This window comes from Thamnophis sirtalis, unplaced genomic scaffold, assembly GCF_051295495.1.
Source record: "Thamnophis sirtalis isolate CommonGarterSnake01/CBP01778 unplaced genomic scaffold, rThaSir2_p1.2 scaffold_1, whole genome shotgun sequence".
Taxonomy (NCBI): Eukaryota; Metazoa; Chordata; class Lepidosauria; order Squamata; family Natricidae; genus Thamnophis; species Thamnophis sirtalis.
The window spans coordinates 29,169,882-29,195,008 of record NW_028261381.1 but is presented as its reverse complement, the minus strand read 5'-3'; the positions used below and the strand labels follow the sequence as shown (position 1 = coordinate 29,195,008).

The 25,127-nt window shown below is 40.1% G+C and overlaps 1 protein-coding gene across 8 annotated transcripts in view; it reads right to left on the bottom strand.

Annotated features, from left to right (window-relative positions):
* Positions 1 to 25,127, bottom strand: part of KCNH7 (potassium voltage-gated channel subfamily H member 7) — a 338,169-nt gene that overhangs the window by 80,666 nt on the left and 232,376 nt on the right. For all 8 annotated transcript variants that reach the window (XM_087709677.1, XM_087709681.1, XM_087709688.1 and 5 more), the window contains one exon: positions 12,235 to 12,660. In XM_087709677.1, the coding sequence (XP_087565803.1) occupies positions 12,235 to 12,660 (426 nt within the window). The remainder of the gene's footprint in view (positions 1 to 12,234; positions 12,661 to 25,127) is intronic.

Here is a 25,127-nt window from a genome sequence, read left to right as displayed (position 1 = left end):
GCGCACAGGACCTGACAGGAAAACGCCTCACATGCCCTCAGAAATGGCTCCACATGCCACCTGTGGCATGTGTGCTATAGATTCGCCATCACGGCTCTAAACAGTTGCTCCTTGTGAGGAGATCACAAACACCAGTCTCCAGTGGGTTTAGAGTTCTGGGAGATCAGGAAAAAGCCATCTTTCTCAAACCATTGGATACTGGATCCACATATTTTCTTTTAAAATCACTCTTGGAAATTGCCTGTTAACTAGTGGGTTTTTTTGTTGTTGTTGTTGTTGTTAGGTCTCCTGGATGAACAAATCTAATAGCTGAATTTCCTTCAATTTCCTTTAGTGAAAAGAGTTTTAAGTACAGATTTGACTTTTTTTTTAAAATAAGCAGAAAACAAGAACTTTGTTTTTGCAAAGTTACAAATTGACGAAGAGTCCAGATGGGTTTGAAATAAGATTCTAGAATTTATTTTAAGACGCCTTCCCATAAGAAAATGCTTTTGTTTTGAATTATTTTGGGGGAAAAAATCATGATAGTTTGAGACGTTGATGGTTGGACACGAGGGAACCAGAAACAATAAAAGATTACATTAAAGAAGAACAAAATATAAATTTGACTTGCTAATACAAAATGAAGCAAAGTATTTTAACATTGGATGTATCAAAGGATGTATTTGAACAAATAGTCCCAATATTAAATTTTGAGAATGTCTCGCTTTAAAGACAGATTGTGTTTAAAAGGTGTTACAGAAGAGGAATGTGTTTTATTTGACATGATTGAGGCTGATCTGAAAGTGGATTAAAAAATAACAGGCTTAATAATTAAATATTAAATTACTTAAGAATTAAATTCTTAATAATTAAAAGGGATATACAAATGATAAACCGAGACAGTGACCTGGATAATTTTTCTATATGGGATTTACTGTACAAAAGAGGCTTGTTAAAGCTTTGAAGAATTTTGTGTGAAGGGACAAAGAAAAAATGGGGGGAAAACAAGTTCTATTACATTATTTGACGGGACAAAAGATCAAGATTGTTAAAAACAAAAGGAAGGAATATAAATGTGGTTCACTTGATAAAGGTTAACATAGATATCTTTGGTAACCCTTAATGGATTTTGGAAATGACAGAAGCTTTATGAATTTCTTTATAAATAAAAGATGGGCTATGGGAACACGAGATCATTTGTTCTTTTTTAAGAGAAGGTGATAAGTTACTCAAATTGTTTATTCTTGTTGTAGTGAAGGAGGATCTCATTTATTTATATATTTCTTTTGCTTTTCTTTACTATATTCTAATTTTTCTTTCTTTTCTATTTTTCTTTCTATTTTTTATTTCTTCCACCTTCTATTTTTCTTTTTCTTCTTTTCTTTTGCACTAGTTTTTATCTTTACTATTGTAATTTTTAATAAAATTACTGTTCAACAATGCAGCCTCCCACAACTATCCCTTCTATTTTCAAGATGGCATATATAATGCATAAAGTTTAACAGCTGAAAACATGTGCAGTTTTAATGGGAGAAGCCATTTCATCCCGCTAAGTGCAATTATAATGTTTTATTAAAACACTGCATGTTTTATACATAGATCATAGGAGCAGCAATTTGGAAATAAGTGTTCCCTTCTTTTAAAGTAACTTGAACATAGCTTATTCGATTTATACCAGTCTTGCAACTTTCTCCCTGCAACAATGCAAGATGCTAACAATGTGTTGTACCACTGCTACATCAGGGCAGTGCCATAAATTAAGATACAGGAAGTGAAGTCAGCTGTCTCTATTAAAAAAGATTGCTACGTTTCATTTAGATTTTTATCCTTCAGAAAAGGGCTTTCCAAACCTGAGAAAATTACCCAAAATTGAGTAAAAGTGATTTTATTTTTGGTAAGGACACATGTTGTAGCTATTGCCAATTACAACAGAGGCATTTAAATTGACTTAAAGATAGCCTTGTGTACTAAAATATATTGACAAAAATTCCCAAAGTATTCCTATAAGACAAAAATGGAAGAAATTACCAATAGTAATTGGTTGACACAACATAAAGATCATTTAGTAATGAACAGGGATATATATAATACATATACATCATATACGTATATATTCATTTACATATAGAGCGGTGATGGTGAACCTTTTTGGCACTGAGTGCCCAAAAAGGAGTGTGTATGCGCTCATCTGGGCTGCGACCAAGAAGTGGAGCAAGATGTCAGGGGACATCCGCCATGCATGTGCGCAGGCCAGCAAGTCTTTTGGTTACTGGCGTGCATGCGCACATACCGATCAGCTGGCTGTGCGCATGTTCACACCAGAAAATGGAAGACCAGCTCTTCCAGTTTCTGGCACTGCTGCACACATGAAGGCTAACTGATCGTCGTGTGCACATGCGCACCAGAAACCCGGAAGAGGTACGGGCGATGCTGTGCGTGCCAGGTGACATGGCTCTATGTGCCACTTTGGGCATGCGCACATAAGTTTGCCATCACGGATATAGAGGATTCCTTCTATCAGTAATTGAGATGAGGGAGAAGACACCATTATAAATTACAAGTAAAGTTAAGAGAAAGAGAGAGAGAGAAAAATAAGTAGGTTAAGACTTGATATATTTCTTGATATATTGATATATTTCTTACATAATTCTGTACCTATTTGGAAATGCATACCAGTAAATATTTTCACTTGTATATATTATTAGAACAAGCTATTGGCTCTGGGTGTGTCTGCATTGATTCCTATGCTGACGCTTTCTTCAAGAGGCTTACTACTATTTTACTATTAAGTACTATATATGGTAATATAATTTTAAACCAGGGGTTGCATTTAAATTTTTATCTTTTGTGAAGGAAGTTGGAAGTCACTTTCTTTTTGTACTTTTCTCCTATAGTTTTTGTGTCCTGCACTATCACATACCTTTCTTTTTATTCTGCCCTCAGGTGCTGGACAAGAAGCAATGGGTGGAAAGCAACCTAGAACTGTTAGAACAATTAATCAGTGGGACAACTTGCCTCCAGAAGTTGTGAATGCCCCAACACTGGAAGTTTTTAAGAAGATATTGTATAGCCATTTATCTGAAGTGATGTAGGGTTTTCTGCCTAAGCAGGGGGTGGAATTAGAAGACCTCCAAGGTCCCTTCCAACTCTGTTATTCTGTTTTCTATTCTTTTCCTCTATTTATTCTGACCATTTATATATTTTTAGTTTTTATCCTTATGTTCTGTAAAAACTGAATAAAATTATATTTAAAAAAAAACAGAAATAAAATACACCTTTCTTTCACTGTCTGTCTGCTTACCTTCTTGCCTATGGGCAACTTCCCCCTTCTTATAGGTTTTATATCAAGATTGGGCAGGAAGGCCTTTTGAAAAGGAGCTTCCTCTGAAAGGAAGGAACTTTGTCTGAAAACTATTTATGCACCTGCAAAGAAAATGGCTATATAGCACTGCTAATATATCTAGCTATGTCTATGTCTGTCTGTCTGTCTGTCTATATCTATCTATCTATCTATCTATCTATCTATCTATCTATCTATCTATCATCTATCTATCATCTGTGTGTGTGTGTGTGCGCGTGCATAACTCTGGAAAGCCTTGAGCAATTTCAACCAAACTTGGTACACAGATGACTTACTCTCTGGAAACAAATACTGTGGGGGTAAGACACTCTTAACACCTCTCGGGGTGTGTGTTCTGTTACGATACAGCCTGTTGTGCCTTAAAATGGCTTCTACTGTACTGCCATAAAATGACTTCTACTGTACAGCACAGTGGAGTTGCCCTGGTAACGGTTTCACAGTACTCCACAAGGGGCTCCCTCTGCTAAGGGGGAAAATCCAACATTATAAGTTACGTTTGGTCCAGGATTATTTTTGAGAACGTATGGATTAGGATAAATAAATACCTGGGCAACACTGGGTTATCAGCTAGTATATAAATAAAACTGGATTAAAATTCTCCTTATTGAAACTTGGACACTGAGAATTCAATATTCCGCAAAGACTCTGTCGAATATAAGAGGGATCTTTCCCAGAGATCTAGAATCCAGGTCTATAGCAAAGTTACTTCTGACGGGAGGTAGGCAATTATTTTTGAATGTGACAGAAATCAGTGACTGCTAATAAGCTAAGTACATCTAAATTAATTTGGTCCCAATTTTTTTCAGACTCTTTCTTGCTTAATAAAGTTGTGTCCTCGTTAATTACATCGTTCTGCTTTCTCGTTCTTCAACGAAGTGGGGGTGGGGGAAAGCAGATTTCTCCTCTTTCTTTGGAAGATAAATGTCTTATATAACAAACTGAAGACCTTTCACCCCAGTGTAATTAAGTTTATTAAAAGTTTCCTTATAATGCTCCTAACCAAATAAATAACAGCACCAGAAATGATCTGTAACTCTGGGTCTTTTGAATTCATTTTATGCTAACAAATATGCCCACTTTGAAAGCTTTGTATTGTGTATAATGAAATTTCACCTATCCCCAGGGATTCTTACATGTTTGTCATGGAGAAATAAAAATCATCTTTGTGAGTCACATAACTTAATCTTATTTTTGTAAAGTTTCCTAATGTCTAAATCTAGTTAGTTTAAAAGTGATTACAGATTCTGGATATTTGAATACTATTTTTCCATCCTTGGAAACCCCATTCATGTTTCCATCTTACACAATAGGGATTAAAAAAAACATTATATATAAAGAAGGCCAGATCCTGAAGATGAAACTCAAATACTTTGGCCACCAAATGAGAAGGAAGGACTCACTGGAGAAGACCCTAATGCTGGGATTGATGGAGGGCAAAAGAAGAAAGGGACAACAGACAATGAGGTGGCTGGATAGAGTCACGGAAGCAGTAGGCATGAGCTTAAATGGACTCCAGAGGATGGTAGCGGACAGGAAGGCCTGGAGGAACGTTATCCATGGGGTTGCGATGGGTCAGACGTGACTTCGCAACTAACAACAACATATAAATATTTATCCATCTTGACTTTATTATTTTTACAAATAACTCAAGATGGATAACAAATCAGACACCCCTCCCTCTTTCTATTTTCCCTGAACAGCAAACTCATGCAGTGGGTTGAGCTAAGAGAGTGACCGTCCCAAAGTCATCCGGATGGCTTTCGTGGCTAAAGTGGGCATCCTTCTCTGTTGCCCCTTTTATGCAAAGATGCAAGAAAAGTCAGTGACTTACGTTGCTTGGGGACAAGTTTTTAGTGCAGGGCTTTTCAATTTAAACAATTCTATTTTTAATCAGAATTGAAATATTGTGTCTATCACATCTTTAAAGTATAAATGATGTTATGCATAAGATAGATTTTATATTTTTGAATTGTACCTATACAGCAACTCACTGGCCTAAATAATAGGTTATACTAGCTGATAACCCGGCATTACCCGGGTATTTATTTATCCTAATGATGAAAAGGAATGTATTGTATCTATAATGTCCCTGTAGATATAATTGATTCCTTTTCATTTCAGCAGCCCAGGCATTCCAGAGTTATGCTGGAACATACACACACACACACACATACACACGAGGGTGTTAGGGGTGTCTTACCCCCACAGTATTTGTTTCCAGAGAGTAAGTCATCTGTGTACCAAGGTTGGTTGAAATTGCTTAAGGCGTTCCAGAGTTGTGCTGGAATATATATATATATCTGCTTCATTTAAAAGATCTCTAGATATATACAGTACATGCTATTAACACTCCCTTCTTCTATGTATTGCTTCTATTGTTGCTGTGTCAGGCTGCTGATTACCAAACAGCTGATCAGTGTAGCAGGGACCCAACTCCACACTCACTCCCAACGACTTAGACTTTTTGTCATCCTCCAGTCATTTGCCTGTGCCCCATTATTGACTACAATTTGCATGTACAGATTGTTATCACCTCCAAAGTTATGTCTGTACTTTCTTTGATACCCAAAAGATGATCATAGATGCTGGACTTCAGTCTGAAAGTCCAGCATCTATGATCTGAAAGATAAGAGTTAAAGGATTCTGCCTGGTGGAACTTTATTTCTTATGAACTTTTGAAGAAGTTCTCCAGTTCATTTCCAGGATTTTGGCTTACGTGGTTGTAAGTATTGTTTCTATCGAATTGTCTTAGCCGCCTTAAATCAGAGGACAAATTCTATGAGTTTCTATTCTATAGTTCATTTGAAAACCTGAGGCTAATATTTTGGAAACCTTATCAAATTGGTTAATATTTCTAATGGATTAGCACAATGACAGGTGCACACTCTCAGCTTCTCTACTTTATTTTATTGGGAGTTTTTTTTTAAAAAAACATTCAGAAGTACTTAGCAGTGTACAATAATCGGTAAACTTGCATCAAGGTTATGAATAAAATGAACCATTTTAAGAAAAAAAATATTTAAAAAAAGATTGTTATTTACTTCAGTTTAAGGTATGTTGGAACTTTCATGCTGGTATAATTGCATTTCTGTTTTTAATGGTTTTACATTAAATCCGAAGGAGCCCCAAGATTTTGTGATATTTAAATAAGCAAATGAAAAAATGAAAAAGTTAGTCTGTTGGTTAAAGAACTAATTCAAAAGGCAAAAATCCCTCTTAGCTAGACAGAGTCCATGCACAAGTTCCTGGTGGATATCTAGTGCCCAAATAACTTTTTAAGAATCTGCCTGGATATTTCTACCTACTATGGGTAGTCCCCGGCTTATAATCATTCTAAGTTACAAATGGCACTGAAAAACCTAGGACTGTTTTCCACACTTATAACCATTGCAACATCCCTATGGTCACATGATCAAAATTTAGATGCTTAGTGGCTGGTATGTATTTATGACGGTTGCAGTGTCCCAGGGTCATGTGGTCACCTTTTGCGACCTTCTGACAAGTAAAATCAATGGGGAAGTCGGATTCACTCAACAACTGTGTTACTAACTTAACAATAGCAGTGATTCACTTAGCAACTGTGTCAAGAAAGCTCATAAAATGCGGCAAAACCCACTTAACATCTTGCTTAGCAATGAAAATTTGGGGGTCAATTGTGGTCATAGGTCAAGGATTACCACTACATGCCCTGGCCAACTCATTAAAGTTATATGGAACAGAACTGCATGCTACTATGTGGGTCCCTTTTTAACCATGCTTTCTCTGATAGCAGAAAATGGTTCTGCATGTTTGCATTAGGAAGGATTTAGTCAGGAGCCTGTTGAACGAAAATGACTGCTTGGAGGAGACTGATCAGGGCTACCCTCCAGTGGTGGGATTCATTTTTTTTTACTACTGATTCTGTGGGTGTGGCTTGGTGGACATGGCTTGGTGGGCATGGCAGGGATACTGCAAAATCTCCATTCCTTCCCCACTCCAGGGGAAGATTACTGCAAAATCCCCATTTCCTCCCAATCAGCTGGGACTTGGGAGGCAGAGAATAGATGAGGGCGGGGCCAGTCAGAGGTGATATTTACCAGTTCTCCAAGCTACTCAACATTTCCACTACCGGTTCTGCAGAACTGGTCAGAACCTGCTGAAAACAACCTATGTTACCCCTGCTCTTTCCATATATCTTCTTCTCAGTTCTGATTATTGAAGCTTTCAGGAGTGTTAATACTATTCAACTTTCAATTTCCAAAATAAAGATGTTACTTTGATTTATAATGATGGCTGCTAGATTGAAGGGTAGCATATATTAGGCGATGATAATGCTGTAGTCTGATTGTGAAACTTATTTTTGAAGTATTTGCATTTGGAGAAATGCATTTCATTTTTTAATGTAGAGTCTAAATCATTTTTTTTATTTACAAAGCTTATTTTTTAATAAAAATATCTATTTTAATTAGCTGATTTTTATTGCTTTGCATGTTTGTATTGATGTAATATAGGGACGCGGTGGCTCAATGGCTTAGACGCTGAGCTGATAAACTTATTGAATTTCACAGCTAAACCACTAAATAAATAGATGAAAATGTTCACCTTGCTACCTAAGGCTGCACTCTTAAGCATTCTATTCTGAGTGTAAACCCATAGAGATTGGATAGGGCTTGTTAACAAGTAAATATGAGTGTTTATAGGTGGCTCAGTGGTTACGACGCTGAGCTTGTCGATCAGAAAGGTTAGCAGTTCGGTGGTTCAAATCCCTAGTGCTGTGTAACCAAGTGAGCTCTCTTTACTTGTCCCAGCTTCTGCCAACCTAGCAGTTTGAAAGCATGTAAAAATGCAAGTAGGAAAATAGGGACCTCCTTTGGTGGGAAGGTAACAGCATTCCGTGCCCCTTTGGCATTCAGTCATACTGACCACATGACCACGGAGATGTCTTTGGACAGCACTGGCTCTTTGGCTTTGAAATAGAGATGAACATTGCCCCCTAGAGACAGGAACAACTAGCACATATGTGCAAAGGGAACCTTCACTTTTACCTTACTGGTGTAAAGCTGGGTTTTTATGATTGCCGGAAACTGTCCTAAGAGCCAGATGAAGTTTTGGTTTTCTAATCCAAGGATAAAAAAGGAAGATCCAACTTCAAAAATTCTCCCTTCCAATTACTGTAGATATTTCAGTGGCGCAAATCATTATAATGCCGTTTCTGTTAAAAACATGCTCTTACGTGAGCATGTCAGGAAGGAATCCAGAGAAGAAATGGAAAAATGTAGCCCCTTCCTTTCTACCTGGTAAACGTTATTTAACATTGCTAAATTGTTAGATAAATATGCTCCCAGGTCAAGCTTGACTCCTGATTTTTTTTTCCAATCTCAGTGTAATCTATAGTCAGAGTATTCCCTTAGCTGTCTCCGATCCAAGTACTAATTCAGTCTAAACCTATTTTAGTCTATCATCCCACAAACTCAGCCAGGCGCTTAATTATTAGGAAACAACAGTTCTTGCTGAGCTATGCACAATCAAGTTGATATTTATTACTAATTACTGATATCCCTTAGCCATCCTGTTCTATAAGTGGCTCTACATTCTCCAAAATGTATAGCTCTGTACTTAATATGTACTAGAAACTGTTCCTTGTAGGTAAAAAGTGGGTCAAGATATGTCTACATCTGGGTCATGCTTGGTTCATGTGCTGTGCTCAAAATTATTTTCCAAGTTGATTAACAACTATCCATGTTAATGTTCCACTCTATATTATTATTATTTTTAAAAATATGCATTTGTGTTCTTTGAGGCTGATGATAATGACTTATCACACAATACAATTTGCATCCCAAAATTATTATGTGGGATCTCTGATTTGGTTTCTTATTGTTAAGTAAAGGCAGATTTTGGTGCGAACCAAGTGAGATCTTCCACCAAATGAACTGTCAACCTTGAAGCTGACCTGACCGCAGCCATTTTTGACCGCTCCAGTGTTGCCACCCTGGAGCTGGGGGATAAGGAGGGGGGAATTGAGACAGAGGGGAATCTGTAGCCACAACAACATATTTTCTTTTGGGAACCAAGGACATTCTCAAACCTGGTCGAAGGAAGGCGGAATGATGCTACCCAGTTGCCTGTCTGCACTGTGATTGGACGATGTGACTGATTGTTTGGAGAAAGGAGAAAAAGTTTTACTTTTAATGAGTTGAAAACCGTGGGAGACTTCAGAGTTGGTTTTCATCAGATATGTGCCAATATGATCATTCCAATAAATGTATTCTTTGACGAATCTGCATCGAAGTCTTGCTTGCTATGGATTTATTACTTGGAAGCCTGACATGAACTTTGCTGAATCACAGATGGGTAGCAATGAAGAAGCTGAGAGAAGACTTTAGTGGGAAAGCTGCTTTAGGATGGAGCATCCATTTGGAAAACCAGTGTTTAAAAAAGGAGATATTAGGGCAGCTGACTTTTTAGCAAAAGTATGCCATATATTAGGAGCACCTCAGTTTAAAAAAAAACTATGTTTAGGAGTATTGGGTAGTAAACTGTTTATATCAAGGAAAATAGTGAATGTTAGGAATATGATTTTCCAGTCTCCTTTTAACTAGTTATTATAGAATGGAATAATTAGCCTATTCCTAAAAAAACTGAGATAAATTAAGACTGATTCATACATTCTTACAGAAAGATACTGCACAACCACAGGGAAAACAAGCATTATCCTTTGAAAATGTCTATTTAATATCTTTGCCATAAATCTCATAATTTAACAGTTGTATGTTAGCACTAATATTTTAAAATTAGAGGTTTTAAATGAATCCACAGGAGCCTACCACCACTCTGCCAAGAATTACAATCGGTCATCTTATTTTTTCTCTCCCCCTCCAGCATGCTGATATTACAAACAGAATTATACACATAGTGTGGCTGGTAGCATTCAGCTTATTATCTTGTGGCCTTTCTAAAAACAGCTTGAGGTCAAGACTTTCTGAGTCTTGGAGAACCTCCTGGTGAAGCCTCTGAAAGCGATGCCATTTCACAAAAAAAGACTGGTTGACAAAGTTGTTAGCAGGGGTCTTTACTCCATGGAGACCTTGTGACAATAGGGATTTCAAAAAAAGACTCAATGACTAAGGTGGTAATTAGAGTAAGAGATAATACTGCTGACCTACATCCACAATCATTCTCATGATAGAGGCATCATGAGAATATTAAGCTGATCAAGAACAACATAAGAAGCAGCATCCCTGAAAAGGAATAATTCAGAAAGTCGCCAAAGCAATAGAATAGCTATACTAACAGAAGTAGTAGTAGTAGTAGTAGTAGTAGTAGTAGTAGTAGTAGTAGTACCGTGTTCCCCTGAAAATTAGACAGGGTCTTATAAGATCTCCCCGGATAATAAGCCCAATAAGATAGGGTCTTATTTTCCTTTGATCCCTGAAATAAACGCTTGGCCTTATTTTCAGGGAGGTCTTATTGTTTTTGAGGTGTAGGAAGTGGCAAGCATGGTCACCTCTTGGATGTTGCAATATTTTCACAGAGGGCTTATTTTTGGGGGAGGGTTTATTTTAGCTCATGGGCTCAAAAGCCCAATTGGGATTATTATCCGGGGAAGTCTTACTTTTGGGGAAACAAGGTAGTAGTAGTAGTAGTAGCAGCCACACCAGCAGTAGTAATAATTAGAGGAGGAGGAGGAGCAGCAGCAGCAGCAACAGCAATAACTGGACATGCATTTTACAAGGAAAGAGGGAAGACTTTCCAGACCATGTAAGCTGAATCGGACCCAGATAATGTACTAACTTTCTTCAGGGATGTTGCTTACATAGGAAGGGGAAACACAAGAAAGGATTCTTTTCCCTACCTTTGCCTATACTCTAAAATTTAATTCTGGAAATAAACAGTGGAGGTCCAGGCCCCGTCTGACATTGTTTTGAGGATTCTCCTACCTCTTGCTTGCCAAAACCAGAAGAAGACCAAACATCCTTGTTTTTTGGTGAGCTATGAGGGTGAAGGTCTTCTCCAGCAATATTCAACAAAGCTAGAAAATGGATAGGTGCTATGCTGGACAAGCTACCATGTCACTTAGAGACATGGTTGCGCAGTGGTTAGAGTGCAATACTGCAGGCTACTTATGCTGATCACCGGCTGCCAGCAGTTTGGGAGATCGAATCTCACCAGGCTCAAAGTTGACTCAGCCTTCCATCCTTCCAAGATTGATAAAATAAGGACCCAGATTTTGGGGGGCAATCTGCTGACTCTGTAAACTGCTCAGAGAGGGCTGTACAGCAATGTGAAGCGGTATATAAGCTTAAGTGCCATAGCTATTAAAGAAGTAGCTTTGGAGAGTGGGGAATGAGCATTGGAGGGACATGTGTCCATTTAGAGAGGACAAGGCTGCTTTTCCTCTGAGGAGTTGAGGCCATTTGTCACAGCCCAAGTCTTTTAATGCAGTTCTTCATTATGGATAGACACTGATGAGGGCTTGAACCTGAATCTCTCCAGTCAACATCCAACACATAGTAGACATTCTTACGCAGACACAGTGGTCACACACATGCATACTCCACATTGTTGGTGTGGCAGAAAAATATTTTGTGCATATTGGGGTTTGTGGCACTTGTATAAAATGGGAAACTATGATTTGCTGTGAGCTAAGAGTACACAGTTCTCTTCCTTGTGCTTGCCAACGAAGTGGGGAAAGTGACGAACAATCATGTGTTGGGATTAGGTCTGAACCAGAGGTGGGTTGCTCCCGGTTTTACTACTGGTTCGCTTCGCACGTGCTTCGGGCGAACCGGGACTGAACCGGGAGCAACCCACCTCTGGTCTGAACTGAGATGAAGCATATGGCATGTACATATGGGATGACACATACATTAAAAAGCAAGCGAGTTGCGTGCGTGCTTTGTTTGGCTTACCTCATCCGAGCCCGATCCAAAGATCAGCAGGTCAAAAGGTATTGCAGCAACCATGTCAATTAGGAACCAGCCTTTGAAGTAGTGAATGGCTATTCTCGCCGGGTCACTTACCACTTCTTCATTCTGGTTGACATATGTCGTTCGGAAGTTTATGAGAATGTCAATGATAAACATAATATCCACAATTAAGTCTACCATGTTCAAGGGGTTGCAGGAATAGCCACACACCCGCCTCTTCTGTTCTTCGCTGTCGTTGAGAAGGAAGGCAGCCGAGTAAGGGGTGAAGATGGCAGTGTAGATCACAAGCAGTAAAATGAGCCAATCCCAGACGGCTTTGAAAGGACTGTAGTGCAATATCGTAAACTTGTTGATGCGGGGTGTTTGGAGCTTGTATTCTGGCAGGACGTCAGCACCCAAAGAGAGGACCTTGGGAAGTAAGAAATGAAACAACCAACCCATCCAGTGAGTCAAGTAGAAATGGAACAAACATATTGGGAAAAATTACAATTATCTTTGTTGGGAAGAATAGCAGCAGTGAAAATGAATGTTCTACCTAAATTTTTATTTCTTTTTCAAATGATACCAATACTTTAAAAAGATGCAAGTTTGCTAGAATGACAGAAGGGCATTAATAAATTTGTATGGGCAGGGAAGAAGCCAAGAATAAAACTAAAAATAATGCAAGATGTGCGTGACAGAGGAGGTTTGAAATTATATTATGAAGCAGTAGTTTTATCGGTAATTAGTGACTGGATTAATTAAATTAATTAATTAATTTAACAGATGATAGAATACTTAATATCAAAGGGCATGATTTGGTATATGGTTGGCATGCTTACTTGCTATATGACAAAAAGGTAGATAAAGAATTTTAAAAGTCATATTTTAAGGAATGCTCTACTGCAGGTTTGGAAAAAATATCAATACAAACTAAATGATAAGATACCCATGTGGGCAATTCCTAGACACGCAATAGAAAACATAAATATAGTACAAAAACAGGATGTAATTAAATACAGATAGCTTCTTACCTTAGAAAGAGGTGTATTACAATTAAAACCCTTGAATGTACTAACAGAGGAAAAGGCAATTCAAACATGGTTTCAGTATGGGCAGTTACAGGCCAGGGGGAGGGAAGTAAACATTTGTAAAAGATTTTTTTCAAAATTTTCAATAAAAAAAAGAAATGGAACAAACAAACTATCAAGCAACTACCTCTCTTTCTGAAAAAGGTTGCTGAAAAGGCAACACAAGATAATTGTGCTGAACTTAGAAAGGGCAATGTGACTTTCAAAATATTACAGGTAGTCCTCAGCTTACAACAATTCATTTAGTAACTGTTCAAAGTTCAGCGGCACTGAAAAATGTGGCAATTTTTACAGTTACGACCTTTATAGCATCCCCATGATCACATGATCAAAATTCAGATGCTTGCAACTGGTACTTATGACCGTTCCTCTGTCCCAGGGTTGTCTGATCCCCTTTTGTGAACTGCCTAGAACAGTGTTTCTCAACCTTGGCGACTTTAAGTCCTGTGGACTTCAACTCCCAGCAGCTTCAAGCCAGCACAGCTGGTTGGGGAATTCTGGGAGTTGAAGTCCACAGGACTTAAAGTCGCCAAGGTTGAGAAACACTGGCCTAGAAGCAAAGTCAAGGGGTGGGGGGAAGCCAGATTTGCTCAACAAATGGGCTACTAATTTATCAACTGCAATGATTCGCTTAACAATTGTGGCAAGAAAGGTCATAAAATGGAGCAAAACTCATGTAACAAATGATTCACTTAGCAACAGAAAATTTGGGTCCATAGAACTCGAGGACTACCTGCATTGTTATTTATTACTAGTATCTATATGAGAGAGAGAGACAGTGCTAAAATTCCTGAGTCTAGAAAACAAATGAGAATTATTAGGAATAGACAAAAAAAAAACCCCACTCTGTATAACTCTCCTGCTGTCTAAAAATCAACAACCACTTATTCTCTTTTCTGAGGAGCATTTCTGAAATGATAGATGGATAATGAACCTAGGCCAGAGATGGCTCCTGGAGACAGCCAAAAATCTAGTTTGCGCTCAAAAAGGATCTTCTCACGTCAACTATCCCAGTGCTAACTCCTAATTTCTTTGGGAAACAAATATGTTCCTCTTGATTATATATTCCAACTGCCAACTAATCAGTAGAAGTCCCACTTCCTGTTCATAGTTGATTCAATGGCTTGGTCTACATGTAGCACTAATAGTAATATTTTTCTGTGGCATATTGAGCAACCAGAATGGTTTGGTTCATAAACTTTACTATGCTATAATGAATAGCTACTTTCACACCTTACACCAGTGGTAGGCAACCTGGTCCCTACCGCTCACTAGTGGGCATTCCAGCTTTCATGGTGGGCGGTAGGGGTTTTGTCCGATACGGAAGCACTTTCCTTTTTTTAAATTTAATTGACTTTTTTTAAAAAATAATAGCATTATTTTTTTAAAAATCATTAGGTTTTCATAAAATCACCATTACTGTGGAACCAGTGGGCGGTTAGAAAATTTTACTACTAACAGAGATACCAAAGTGGGCTGTAGGTATAAAAAGGTTGACTATCCCTGCCTTACACCATGATGCAAACTGCACTCTCCTTATCTTTATATGTAAGCCAGGCTAAAATGTGATGCATTTTATAAATAGATAAGCTAGATAAGTACAAGATGTTTTAATATCAGAGGCAAAGACAAGACAGTGTCATCCTCTTCAGGGTCAAAGCTTTCGGATTCCTCCCTCCTCCAGACTAGGGGTAGGATTCAGCCGATTCGGATCAGTTCGGGTGAACCGGTAGTTCTGGTGACCATTTGGCCCTGCCCACCTACCCCTGCACTTTCATGTCTTATATTTCTCTGGTTTTTTAGCTTAGCTGATTTGTGCGGCACAGTGGATTGCTGGGCATCAGCGGTTTCACTCACAGGGACTGACGTAGAAGGTAAGTTTTGAAGCTTAAAAAGGTCATTTTTTGAATGCAATGGGCGTGCACTCACCGAAGCGGTTGTTAAACTGGTTGCATCCCACCACTGCCCCAGACTACCCTGCAATATTAGCCATCAGTTAAAATGTGAGTGGCTACTTTTGAGGGGAAGCAGACCTGTTTAAATGCTGGGGCTCAGGCACACAAGCTGGGAGGAACAAAATGCGCATGGCAATCAGAGCATGAGTATTATGAGCTCCTAGAGTCGCAAGAGTCTGAATGACCATTAGAGAATTAGATTGCACTGAATCTCTGCCATCTAGTGGTCAATCTCAGTACATTCTGTTTGCGAGGCTGGCCTGCTTCCACCTGTTGCTCAGCCTTCACCCACCACTTCCAAACGCCTAGGCCCGGGGATGGTGAATCTATGGCACGCGTGCCACGGGTGGCACGCGTAGCCATTTGTCAGAGTACGCGAGGTGTTGCCCTGTCAACTGGCCAGCACACATGCGTGCGCTGGCCAGCTGAGTTCAGCCTTTTTTAAAGCCATTTTTCACCCTCCCCAGGCTCCAGAGGCTTTATAGGAGCCTGGGGAGGGTGAAAAGAGCCTCTCGTGCCCCCCCCCCCCACGGAGACCCTGAAGCTTCCCTGAAGCCTCCGGAGCGCAAAAAAAGGCCCCATGGGCAAATCAGAAGTTCGGGAACAGACTTCCAGTTTGCTCGTAGGGTCGGTTTAAGCCCTACGGAGGCTTCAGGGACCTTCAGGATGCTTCTCCGAAGGCTCCGGAGGACTAAAAATGGCCCTATGAGCAAACCGGAAGTCACCTCCTGAAGGTCCCTGAAGCCTCCAGAGGGCCACCAGGAGGGGCAGGGGAGGCTGTTTTCGCCCTCCCCAGGCTCCTATAAAGCCTCTGGAGCCTGGGGAAAGTGAAAAAAGCATGCAAAAAATGGGGGGGGAGGGGTCGCTCCTCTCATGAGCTCATGAGCAATGGGCGGGGGGTGTCGCACATTGCATTATGGGTGCTGTGCTCCCCCCTTATGGCACGCGAGCCAAAAAAGGTTTGCCATCGCTGGCCTAGGCTCACATTTAATCCTGTGGGAAAATGGGAGAGGGGAATTATATGGAGTATGGCAGATATATAGTCAAAATAACATTCCTTTCTCAGAGAGTCAAGGACATCTTTCCCTGCACCTGGAGAGGTGACTGGGAGGCATCTCCAGTTTTGGATGGTGCTTGACTGGGCCATGTGATGGACATGTTGGTGCTGGGCAGAAACTTGGACTTCTTTTGGGTGGGGAAAACCTGGAAGCTTTCAGATTCGGGTTTTCCCAGACGTGTCAATATGACATCTCTAATAAAATGGAATTTAGAGGAACTTCAAGTCTCGGGGTTTTCTTTCGCTGGGGGTGTAGCTTGGAAACCTGACACTAATCTTCGGACCACTGAAGGAACTGGAATCAAAAGAATCAGTCCTAACAGATCAGAAGAATCTATTTTGGGGGGCGGGTTGTCTGTTGCTTTGAATGGTTGCTAAACAACCAGTCACAAGTCAAGGATTACCTGTGTTTTATGTAAATATAGATAAAAATCTCATGTTCAGGTGTTTTCAAAAAAAGGCTCCAAAGACTCATTTTCTTCTGCTTATCTTTAAACAACAGCATCTTGGATAATTGCTTTTACATAATTTTTTTTTAAAAAACCTCTATATTTAAGTAACATTTTTTCCCCAAAATTATTTACTTTATGGTGCATTTGTTGGGAAATTGTAATCAGGGTACCTAAATACTATGAATAATTTTTATTAAAATCAGGCTTGACAAAGATTTTTTTAAAAAATTAAAGACGCATAGAAGAAACAGAAAAAGATCATAAAAGGTTCAAGGGGGGGGGGAAGCAAAGAATAATAAAAAAGCAGGAAACAGAAAGGTAACTAAAGAAGCAACTTCCAATCTTTGCAGCAGTTTCAAACGTAGTTACCATCTCCATCCTCCCACATATTGTAGCTACCTTCCTCCCATAAATAAACCTTTAAAATCAATCAATCCCCAAATCAGCAATTCAATTTTGTCTACTTTCAGCAAAAAAAAAAAAAAAAAAAGTGAGTCAGTGTACCTAAATACTAGAAGGCTACATGCATTGAGGGTAGCACAGAGTAGCTACCCATTATAGGAAAAACTAGGGAAAATGCACCAGTAAAAACAAAAGAAGATAGACGGATACACATGCACTCATTTGAAAAGTTTAATTAAAACCAATACATTTTGTGATAGTACTGTAGGTTGGATTGTATTGACCTTCCCACTTTGACACTGTTTCGAAGGCCCTGAAGACCTAGTTTTACCAACAGACCTGGGCTCTAGAGTGGGATGGAGCTCATCAAGTGGTCTATTTTATTGATTGTTGTCACTAGGGAGTGGAGGTGGGACATTTTCTTTCTTCTTTCTCTTAACGACCCTGTAATCCCTTGCATTGGGGTGGAGTTGAGGCGACTGAATGGAGCTGAGCATTTACTGTCTGGATGCCTTTCCTGATGCCTATGCGGAGGTCGCAGCAGACAATAACCCAGAGCAATACCTGCGGCTACCTAGGAGCAAACTCATGGCCTCCTGATTGTGAGGCAAGAGCTCCCCGTCTAGGGCACCGCGCTGCTTGCTTTTTTATTTTGTATATTGGGGTTTTTATTTTTGTAAGACTAAAATAAAGAGAGTAGGCCATATACATTTACTCAAATAAATAACAGGACAGCGATCAGGTGAGCTCTCTGCCTGCCCAATCTGCTGCCGCTTCAAGATCCTTACACAGCATTCTTCTCCCTTTTGGTGTCACAAAGTCCTTGCTCTGGGTAGCAGAACTAGGCCAAGCACTTGAAAGAAGGGCTTTTGATAAGTGTGGGTTAAGTCCAAATAAAGAAACTCTTTTTCAAAACTTTAAAGCACTCACATCCTTCCAAAGGATGAACTTTGCTGCAGTAAGTTCATGTTTTGTTGTGGAATAATTTGCAATTAGGCTACACTGATAATAGCACCCCAACCTTGTTTGATGGCCCACAAGAGATCTTTCTTTAGGTCAGAAGCATGTTTTAAGGGTTTCTTTCAGATTAAGAGAGTTGGAAGGGACCTTATAGGTCATCTAGTCCAACCCCCTGCTCAAGCAGGAGATTCTACACCATTTCTGACAAATGGCAGTCCCATCTCTTCTTGAAAGTGTTGATGCTCCCACAACTTCTGAAGGCAACTTCTGTTCCATGGGTTGATTGTTCTCATTGTCAGAAAGTTCTTCCTTATTTTCAGGTTGAATCTCTACTTGGCCAGTTTCCATCCATCATTCCTTGTCTGGTCCTCAGGTGCTTTGGAAAATAGCTTGACCCCTTCCTCTCTGTGGCAACCCCTCAAATAATGGAACAATGCTATCATGTCTCCCCTGGTCCTTCTCTTCACTAGACTAGCCATGCCCAGTACCTGAAATTGTTCTTCATATGTTTTAGCTTCCAGTCTTCTAATCATCCTAGTTGTTCTTCTCTACACTTTCTCTATAGTCTCGACATCTTTTTCATAGTGTGGTGACCAAAACTGGATGCAGTACTCTAAGTGTGGTCTTACCACAGTTTTATAGAGTGGTATATACCTCATTTGATCTTGCTTGAATCCCTCTGTCAATGCAATTTAGGATTGCATTGGCTTTTTTGGCTGCCACTGCACACTGCTGGCTCTGTGGGAAAGCTTCTGATAGTTGCAGGCTGATATTGGGTACTAAAAGCTGCAGCAGGTAGGCTGATGAAGCAAAATGGAAAGACCTTTCTATGGATAGACCAGGCCTTTCACTCTCTTTTCCCCTTGATTTTCTGAGGGATCTTTTTTTTTTCATTTTATACATTATGTTAAACATGTTTTATTGCTTACAATCTAAATTTAAATATTTTAGTCTCTTCCCAAATCTACTAGTTTTCAGCCACTCTGATCATATCTGGCTTCTCGCACAAAAGTACTAAAGGATTTCAGCTTCAGAATGGGTTTTCTAGAATTGGAGGGGGAAAAAAGAAAAAAACGCTACCATAATTACTTTTAAAAAGAAATTCTTTAAGCTGAAAAACAGGTTGATCTTCTGCTGTTGTTTTTGTTCAAAGGTGAAGATTTTGAATTGAACTCAACTCCTGGTGATTTTTATTTCTTGGCCACAATGCAGAAGTTTTTCAATTGTTGCCTTCTGAAACGTTTTTGTGATTTTTCAATCTAGCCAGATTCAATTTTAGTCTCCAGCCAAGCAGTAACCAAGCACAATGCTGGTTGGCTTTTAAGTCCAGGTAGAGCTACTTGCTGCTGCCTCATGCTGAGCTTACCATTTTCATTAGGGCCTGTTTTCTTTGGATCAGCTGATTGTCTTACACAAATCAAGAGAAGCCACAATTATTTTCCACTTTGCCTCCACTAAAATCATCAAGACTCCTCAGCCAGGCCAATTGTTATTTTTTTTCTGTCAAAAGAACATGATTAATAGCTGCACTCACCCTATGTCCTGCAGGAAAGCCTGATGTGCAAATTCAGTTGCTAAATGTATAATAAATTCCGGTGCATAAGTGAAAATTAAGCTAACAGTAGCTTCCACACACACACACCCAGTGATTGAGGCAGGGGAGAACTTTAAGATTATATTAACTTTAAAGAAAATAATTTCTTTATTGTATTTTACTTGAACTCCAGCCTTTTTCCAATACAAAACACATTTAAATTTATATATAGAACTACAAAATATGCCCAACAGTATTTTAATAGTAGCCATCCCTTGTTTAGCTGCTTAGCTGCATTCGCACACAAAACCACAAGGCAAATCTGTTGTAACTCATGTTCCAGTTCCAAAACAAAACAGTTCCAGCTATACTGAAAATACCATGAGATCCGTCACAGTAACACTGACTATATTTAAGATATTGAATTTCTTATAGACTCAACTAATGAATCTGCTGACAAAATAGCAATAGCACTTAGAGCAGTGGTTCTCAACCTGTTGGGTCGGGACCCCTTTGGGGGTCGAATGACCCATTCACAGGGGTTGCCTACGACCATCAGAAAATACATATTTTCAAAAAAATATGGAAAACATGAAATAATTTTATGGTTGGGGGTCACCACAATATGAGGAACTGTATTAAAGGGTTGCGGCATTAGGAAGGTTGAGACCCACTGACTTAGAGTCATATGCCACTTTATAGTGCTTTACAGCCCTCTCTAAGCAGTTTACAGAGTCAGCATATTGGGTCCTGATTTTACCCACCTCGGAAGGATGGGAGGCTGAGTCAAACTTGAGCCTTGTGAGATTCAAACTGCCAAATTGCAGGCAGCCAGCAGGCAGCAGAAATAACCTGCAGTACTGCATTCTAACCACTGCGCCACTGTGGCTTATACAAATTTACAGATGTGTAAATATGCAATTTGCAAAAAAACCCCATACATTCAAATACGTACATCTCTTTTGTTAACTCCTAAAAACAATGGCATTCTAATTCTTTGATGGCGAATCTATGGCATGTATGCCAGAAGTGGCATGCAGAACCCCCTCTGTGGGCATGTGCACCATTGCCAGCTTCTCTTCTGGTTTCCAGCACACACATGTGCCCCAGCCAGCTGGTCTTTGCGAGCACCAGAAAACAGCCTGAAAATGGCCAGAAGAACAGCCTCAAAAACGGTCAAAAACAGACATGCCTGTGACAGCCAGCTAGTCTTCAGGTTTCCGGTGTACTGTGGGCACGGTGCCAAAAAGGTTCGCCATCACTGTTCTAATGAATTAAAGCCAAATGGATGACTAGAAGACCATTAATTTAGATTCCCACGAGACAGTTTCAATCCCACCAAATATAAGTACATTTCACACCTGTAATAATAGGTAGAAATACAGAGGGGAGGGGGCTTGGATTAAATTAGATGTGGTATAGATAGATTAGATATAGATATGACTAACCTGCCTCAAAACAATTTCAATGGAATTACAGCATTAACAATTAATCTGGATCCAACCAATATTTTGATGTGATTGCCATAATCCTTCATTCAGCTTCCAAAAGCATTACTTACATGAATTATGGCAGAATATAATCACGTTTTGCAATCAAAAGAGTTCATACATTTCATTTTTCTACCTGCCCCCAAATCAAGGTTGTGATATATCAAACAGCAGAATGAATTAGTTTGTATGTATTAAATGAACAGTGTTTAGCTACTTCAGAGAAGATATGGTAGTGGTCCAAAGGAGATGAGACATTCTGATCAATCTGACTAAGAGCACACATCCTTTTTTTTTTCAATCTTCCTTGCTACATGGGACAATACTGGCAAGCGCAAATAATCAGGCTTAATTCATAAAGTTGAAACACAGATTATTTATTAGTCAACTAACAGCTCTAAATTGATACTAGATAAAGGTCAATTGAATTTGCAGGGGGATAGACTTGAATCACTTGTGGCAATGTAAGGACTCTAAACTTATGACATGTTTAACACCCCCCCCCCAGCTCTACCTGCTCTTCTACAAATGCCTACTTTTATCACCTGGGATTCTGGGGATGTTCCTTGAATTCAGAGTATACCACTTCTAAGATGTTGCCCTTGGAGAGTATAATCATGGCTTTAGTTTAGTTTTCTTTTTTTCCTAGTCTAGTTTACTAGTTACCATAAGCCCAAGCAGGTACCAGAAGGAGCCACCTCTTCATTCTAATTACGTTATGAATTCCTGTTCTACTAAATGTTTAGAGAATGTATTAAAAGCATTATTTAAAAAGTTCATTCAAACGTAGGACTGATTCCAGTATTATTAGAAATGTACTATTATAATTACTGGGAATCTCAAACACCCTTAATGTGCATCTTATTATCTCCATATAAAAAAAAGTTCAAAGAAGTCTCATATTAGCATTTTTGGGAAGAGACTAAACCGCATGTCAATAGTACTGTACTCTTTACATGAAATTCCTTTGGGTCAAGAAAGAGTAGGACATAAACTGATACTCCAGAATTTATTACATTCTCAGTAGTGGAGTTAATTAGCTAGTATAACCTTTTGGGGGAGAGGGATGAGGTCGGGGAGCAATGGCAAAGCTGTAGGAGAAAAAGACTCTCATTATTGATCAGATAATGTTCCCAACTTCCCAATTAAACTGCTATTTTGTAGAGAAACTGCATTTAAGATTTTCTCTGTAATTGCACGGGGCTTAGCTTTCAAATTGGAGCACTGGGTAATGGGGAATGATGTAAAGCCAAAGATGAGCAGCATGAAGCGTGTTCTCCCAACATGCTTTGCTTGAAGCAGAGAGACTGCCCCAGATCTCTGCAACTGTCCTTTCATTGAGAGATCATATGCATTACTAGGGAGGGTTTTTATTCAGTTAGCTAGTTTGTTGAACTTCAACAGCTTTCAAATAACAAAAAAAGGCCCAAGGTGGAGTTAGATGAAAATTCAGTAAAAATACCAGATTGCAAAATTGCACCATAGGATGGGAAAGTTCATAAAATGTTCAGCATGAACATCTTGGGCCTAGACCAGGGATGAAATTCAGCAGGTTCTGAAGAACCGATAGTGGAAATTTTGAGTAGTTCGGAGAACTGGCAAATGCCACTACTGGCTGGCTCCAGAGTGAGGTGGGAATGGAGATTTTGCAGTATTCTTCCCCTGCCAGCCATGCCCACCAAGCCACACCATGCCCACCAAGCCACGCCCACACAATCGGTAGTTTAAAAAAATGAATTTCACTTGCTTGAAAGCCCAGCTTTCGGTGGATTTTTAAAACAGAATAGCGATAGGGCTTTTAATAGCTATCATGGAAGCGTTATCCCTTAAATTCTTATTTAGCCTCTTAGTGCCTATGTATGCAGTCATTTTCAATATTTATGCTGCTGGAATTAGCACAGAGAATGAAATGGGAGGATTATGACAGACTGATCATAGCCCTGGCAGTTACGTTTGGGTGACCCCTTAGAAATATAGCATAATCCCCTGGGGATCCTATGGCCCACATTGTGAATCACTGTTGTACAGCATGGTTTACATGCAGGCAGACTATGGCTTAGCACAGTGATGGTGAACCTTTTCAGCCGAAAAGGGAGCATGTGTGTATGCTTGCGTGGCACCGAGTGCCGAAAAGGGAGCATTTGGTGCATGCTTCATGGGATTCCAAATGCATTGAGGAGATGCAGTCATCTATTTAATTGCACGTAGATACTTTTTTTTTAAAAAAAAGCAGCAGCCTGTATTACTTATTCCTTACCAATGTTCAACAAAAAACATCTATTTGGGAAATGAGAGCAATATCACAATGGCAGCTATCATCTCAGCAAAGGATGTTATACGACAATGATGGCGAACCTTTTTTGGCTCCCATGCCAAAAGCAGGGGAGTCATGTCCGGGCATGCCACATCCATAATACTATGCGTGCAAGCTTCTTCCGCGAGTGCGCACACGACCAGCGCCGACACCCCCCACATTTGCCATGGTTTTTTTTTGCCATCCCCAGGCCCCAGAGGCTTTTAGGAGCCTGGGGAGGGTGAAAACAGCCTCCCTCGCTCCATGGATGCCCTCCGGAGGCCTCAGGAGCTTTCCTGAAGCCCCCGGAGGGCAAAAAAAGGACCTATGGGGAAACTAGAAGTTTGGGAATGGTGACTTCCAGATTGTCTGTAGGACCAATTTTCAACCACCTAAGCCTTCAGGAGGCTACCCTGAATGCTCCGGAAGGCAAAAAATGGACCAAGTTACTTCTGGTTTGTTCATAGGGCTGGTTTTTGCCCTCCGGAGCCTTCAAAAAAGCCTCCTGAAGGCCCCTGAAGGCTCCGGAGGGCAAAAAACGGGCCTACAGAGAATCTGGAAGTTCAGGAATGGTGTCTTCCAGTTTGACTGTAGGGCTGATTTTCGTCTTCTGGAGCCTTCAGGGGGCCTTCCTTAAATGTTTGGGAGGGCAAAAAACAGCCCTACGAGCAAAGTGGAAGTCTGTTCCTGAAGTTCTGGTTTGCCCATAGGGCTCAGTTTTTCACGCAAAACAGCCTCAAAAGAAGGCCGAAGTTAGCTGGCCACTGCACGCATGTATGCGCACTGGCCAGCTGACAGGACAACGCCTCATGTGCCCTTAAAAATGGCTCCTTGTGCCACCTGTGGCACGTGTGCCATAGGTTCACCATCACGGTTGTACAATATACTCAGAAATGTCGCCCGTACGGGTGCTCGTCATGGCCACAATCTGGAAAAACTGACCTTCCGGGTTCTAGCAAGCATGCATGCCTGCTGATAAGCTGGCTGGCACGCATGTGTCCACTGGTTTTCAGCACTGCTGTGCGAGCAAAGGGATCATGCTCCAGAAAATCCGACGTTTGGGGTTCTGGTGCACATATGCACCTGACAATCAACCGGGCCGGTGCGCATGTGCACACCAATTTTCGGCACTGCCACAAGCGTAAATGGATTGCACTCTGGAAAATTCAAACTTCCAGGTTCTGGCACGCATGCGCATCCAACAATCAGAGGGTCGACATGCACACGAACATTGGTTTTTGGCATGGCCACATGTGCGAAGGACAGCTGTTGTTGCACGCATGTGTGTCCAAAACCCAAAAGGCAAACAGGCAAGGCTGCATGTACCAGGCAACATGGCTTCATGTGCCATAGTTTCGCCATCAGGGCGATATACAAACCTCAGAAAAGGTTTACGCACAGGACCTTGATCCACATTTGTGCAGAGAGTCTCTGCAATGCATCAGGAAGGAGGCAGAACCTGCTGTTGCAGTGCCCTATTGCTTGCACATTCGCTTTATGCAGACTGAATAATGCAGAGATTTTGTGTGGGCGCATTTTAATTTTTCATACAGTGTTCCCTTTATTAGCCATTTATCGATTTTAATAAACCTCAAAAAGCAAAATACGTTTACTGCTCATAATTTTCCTTGCTCTTCGGATGGTTTTTTCTTCTTCACAATT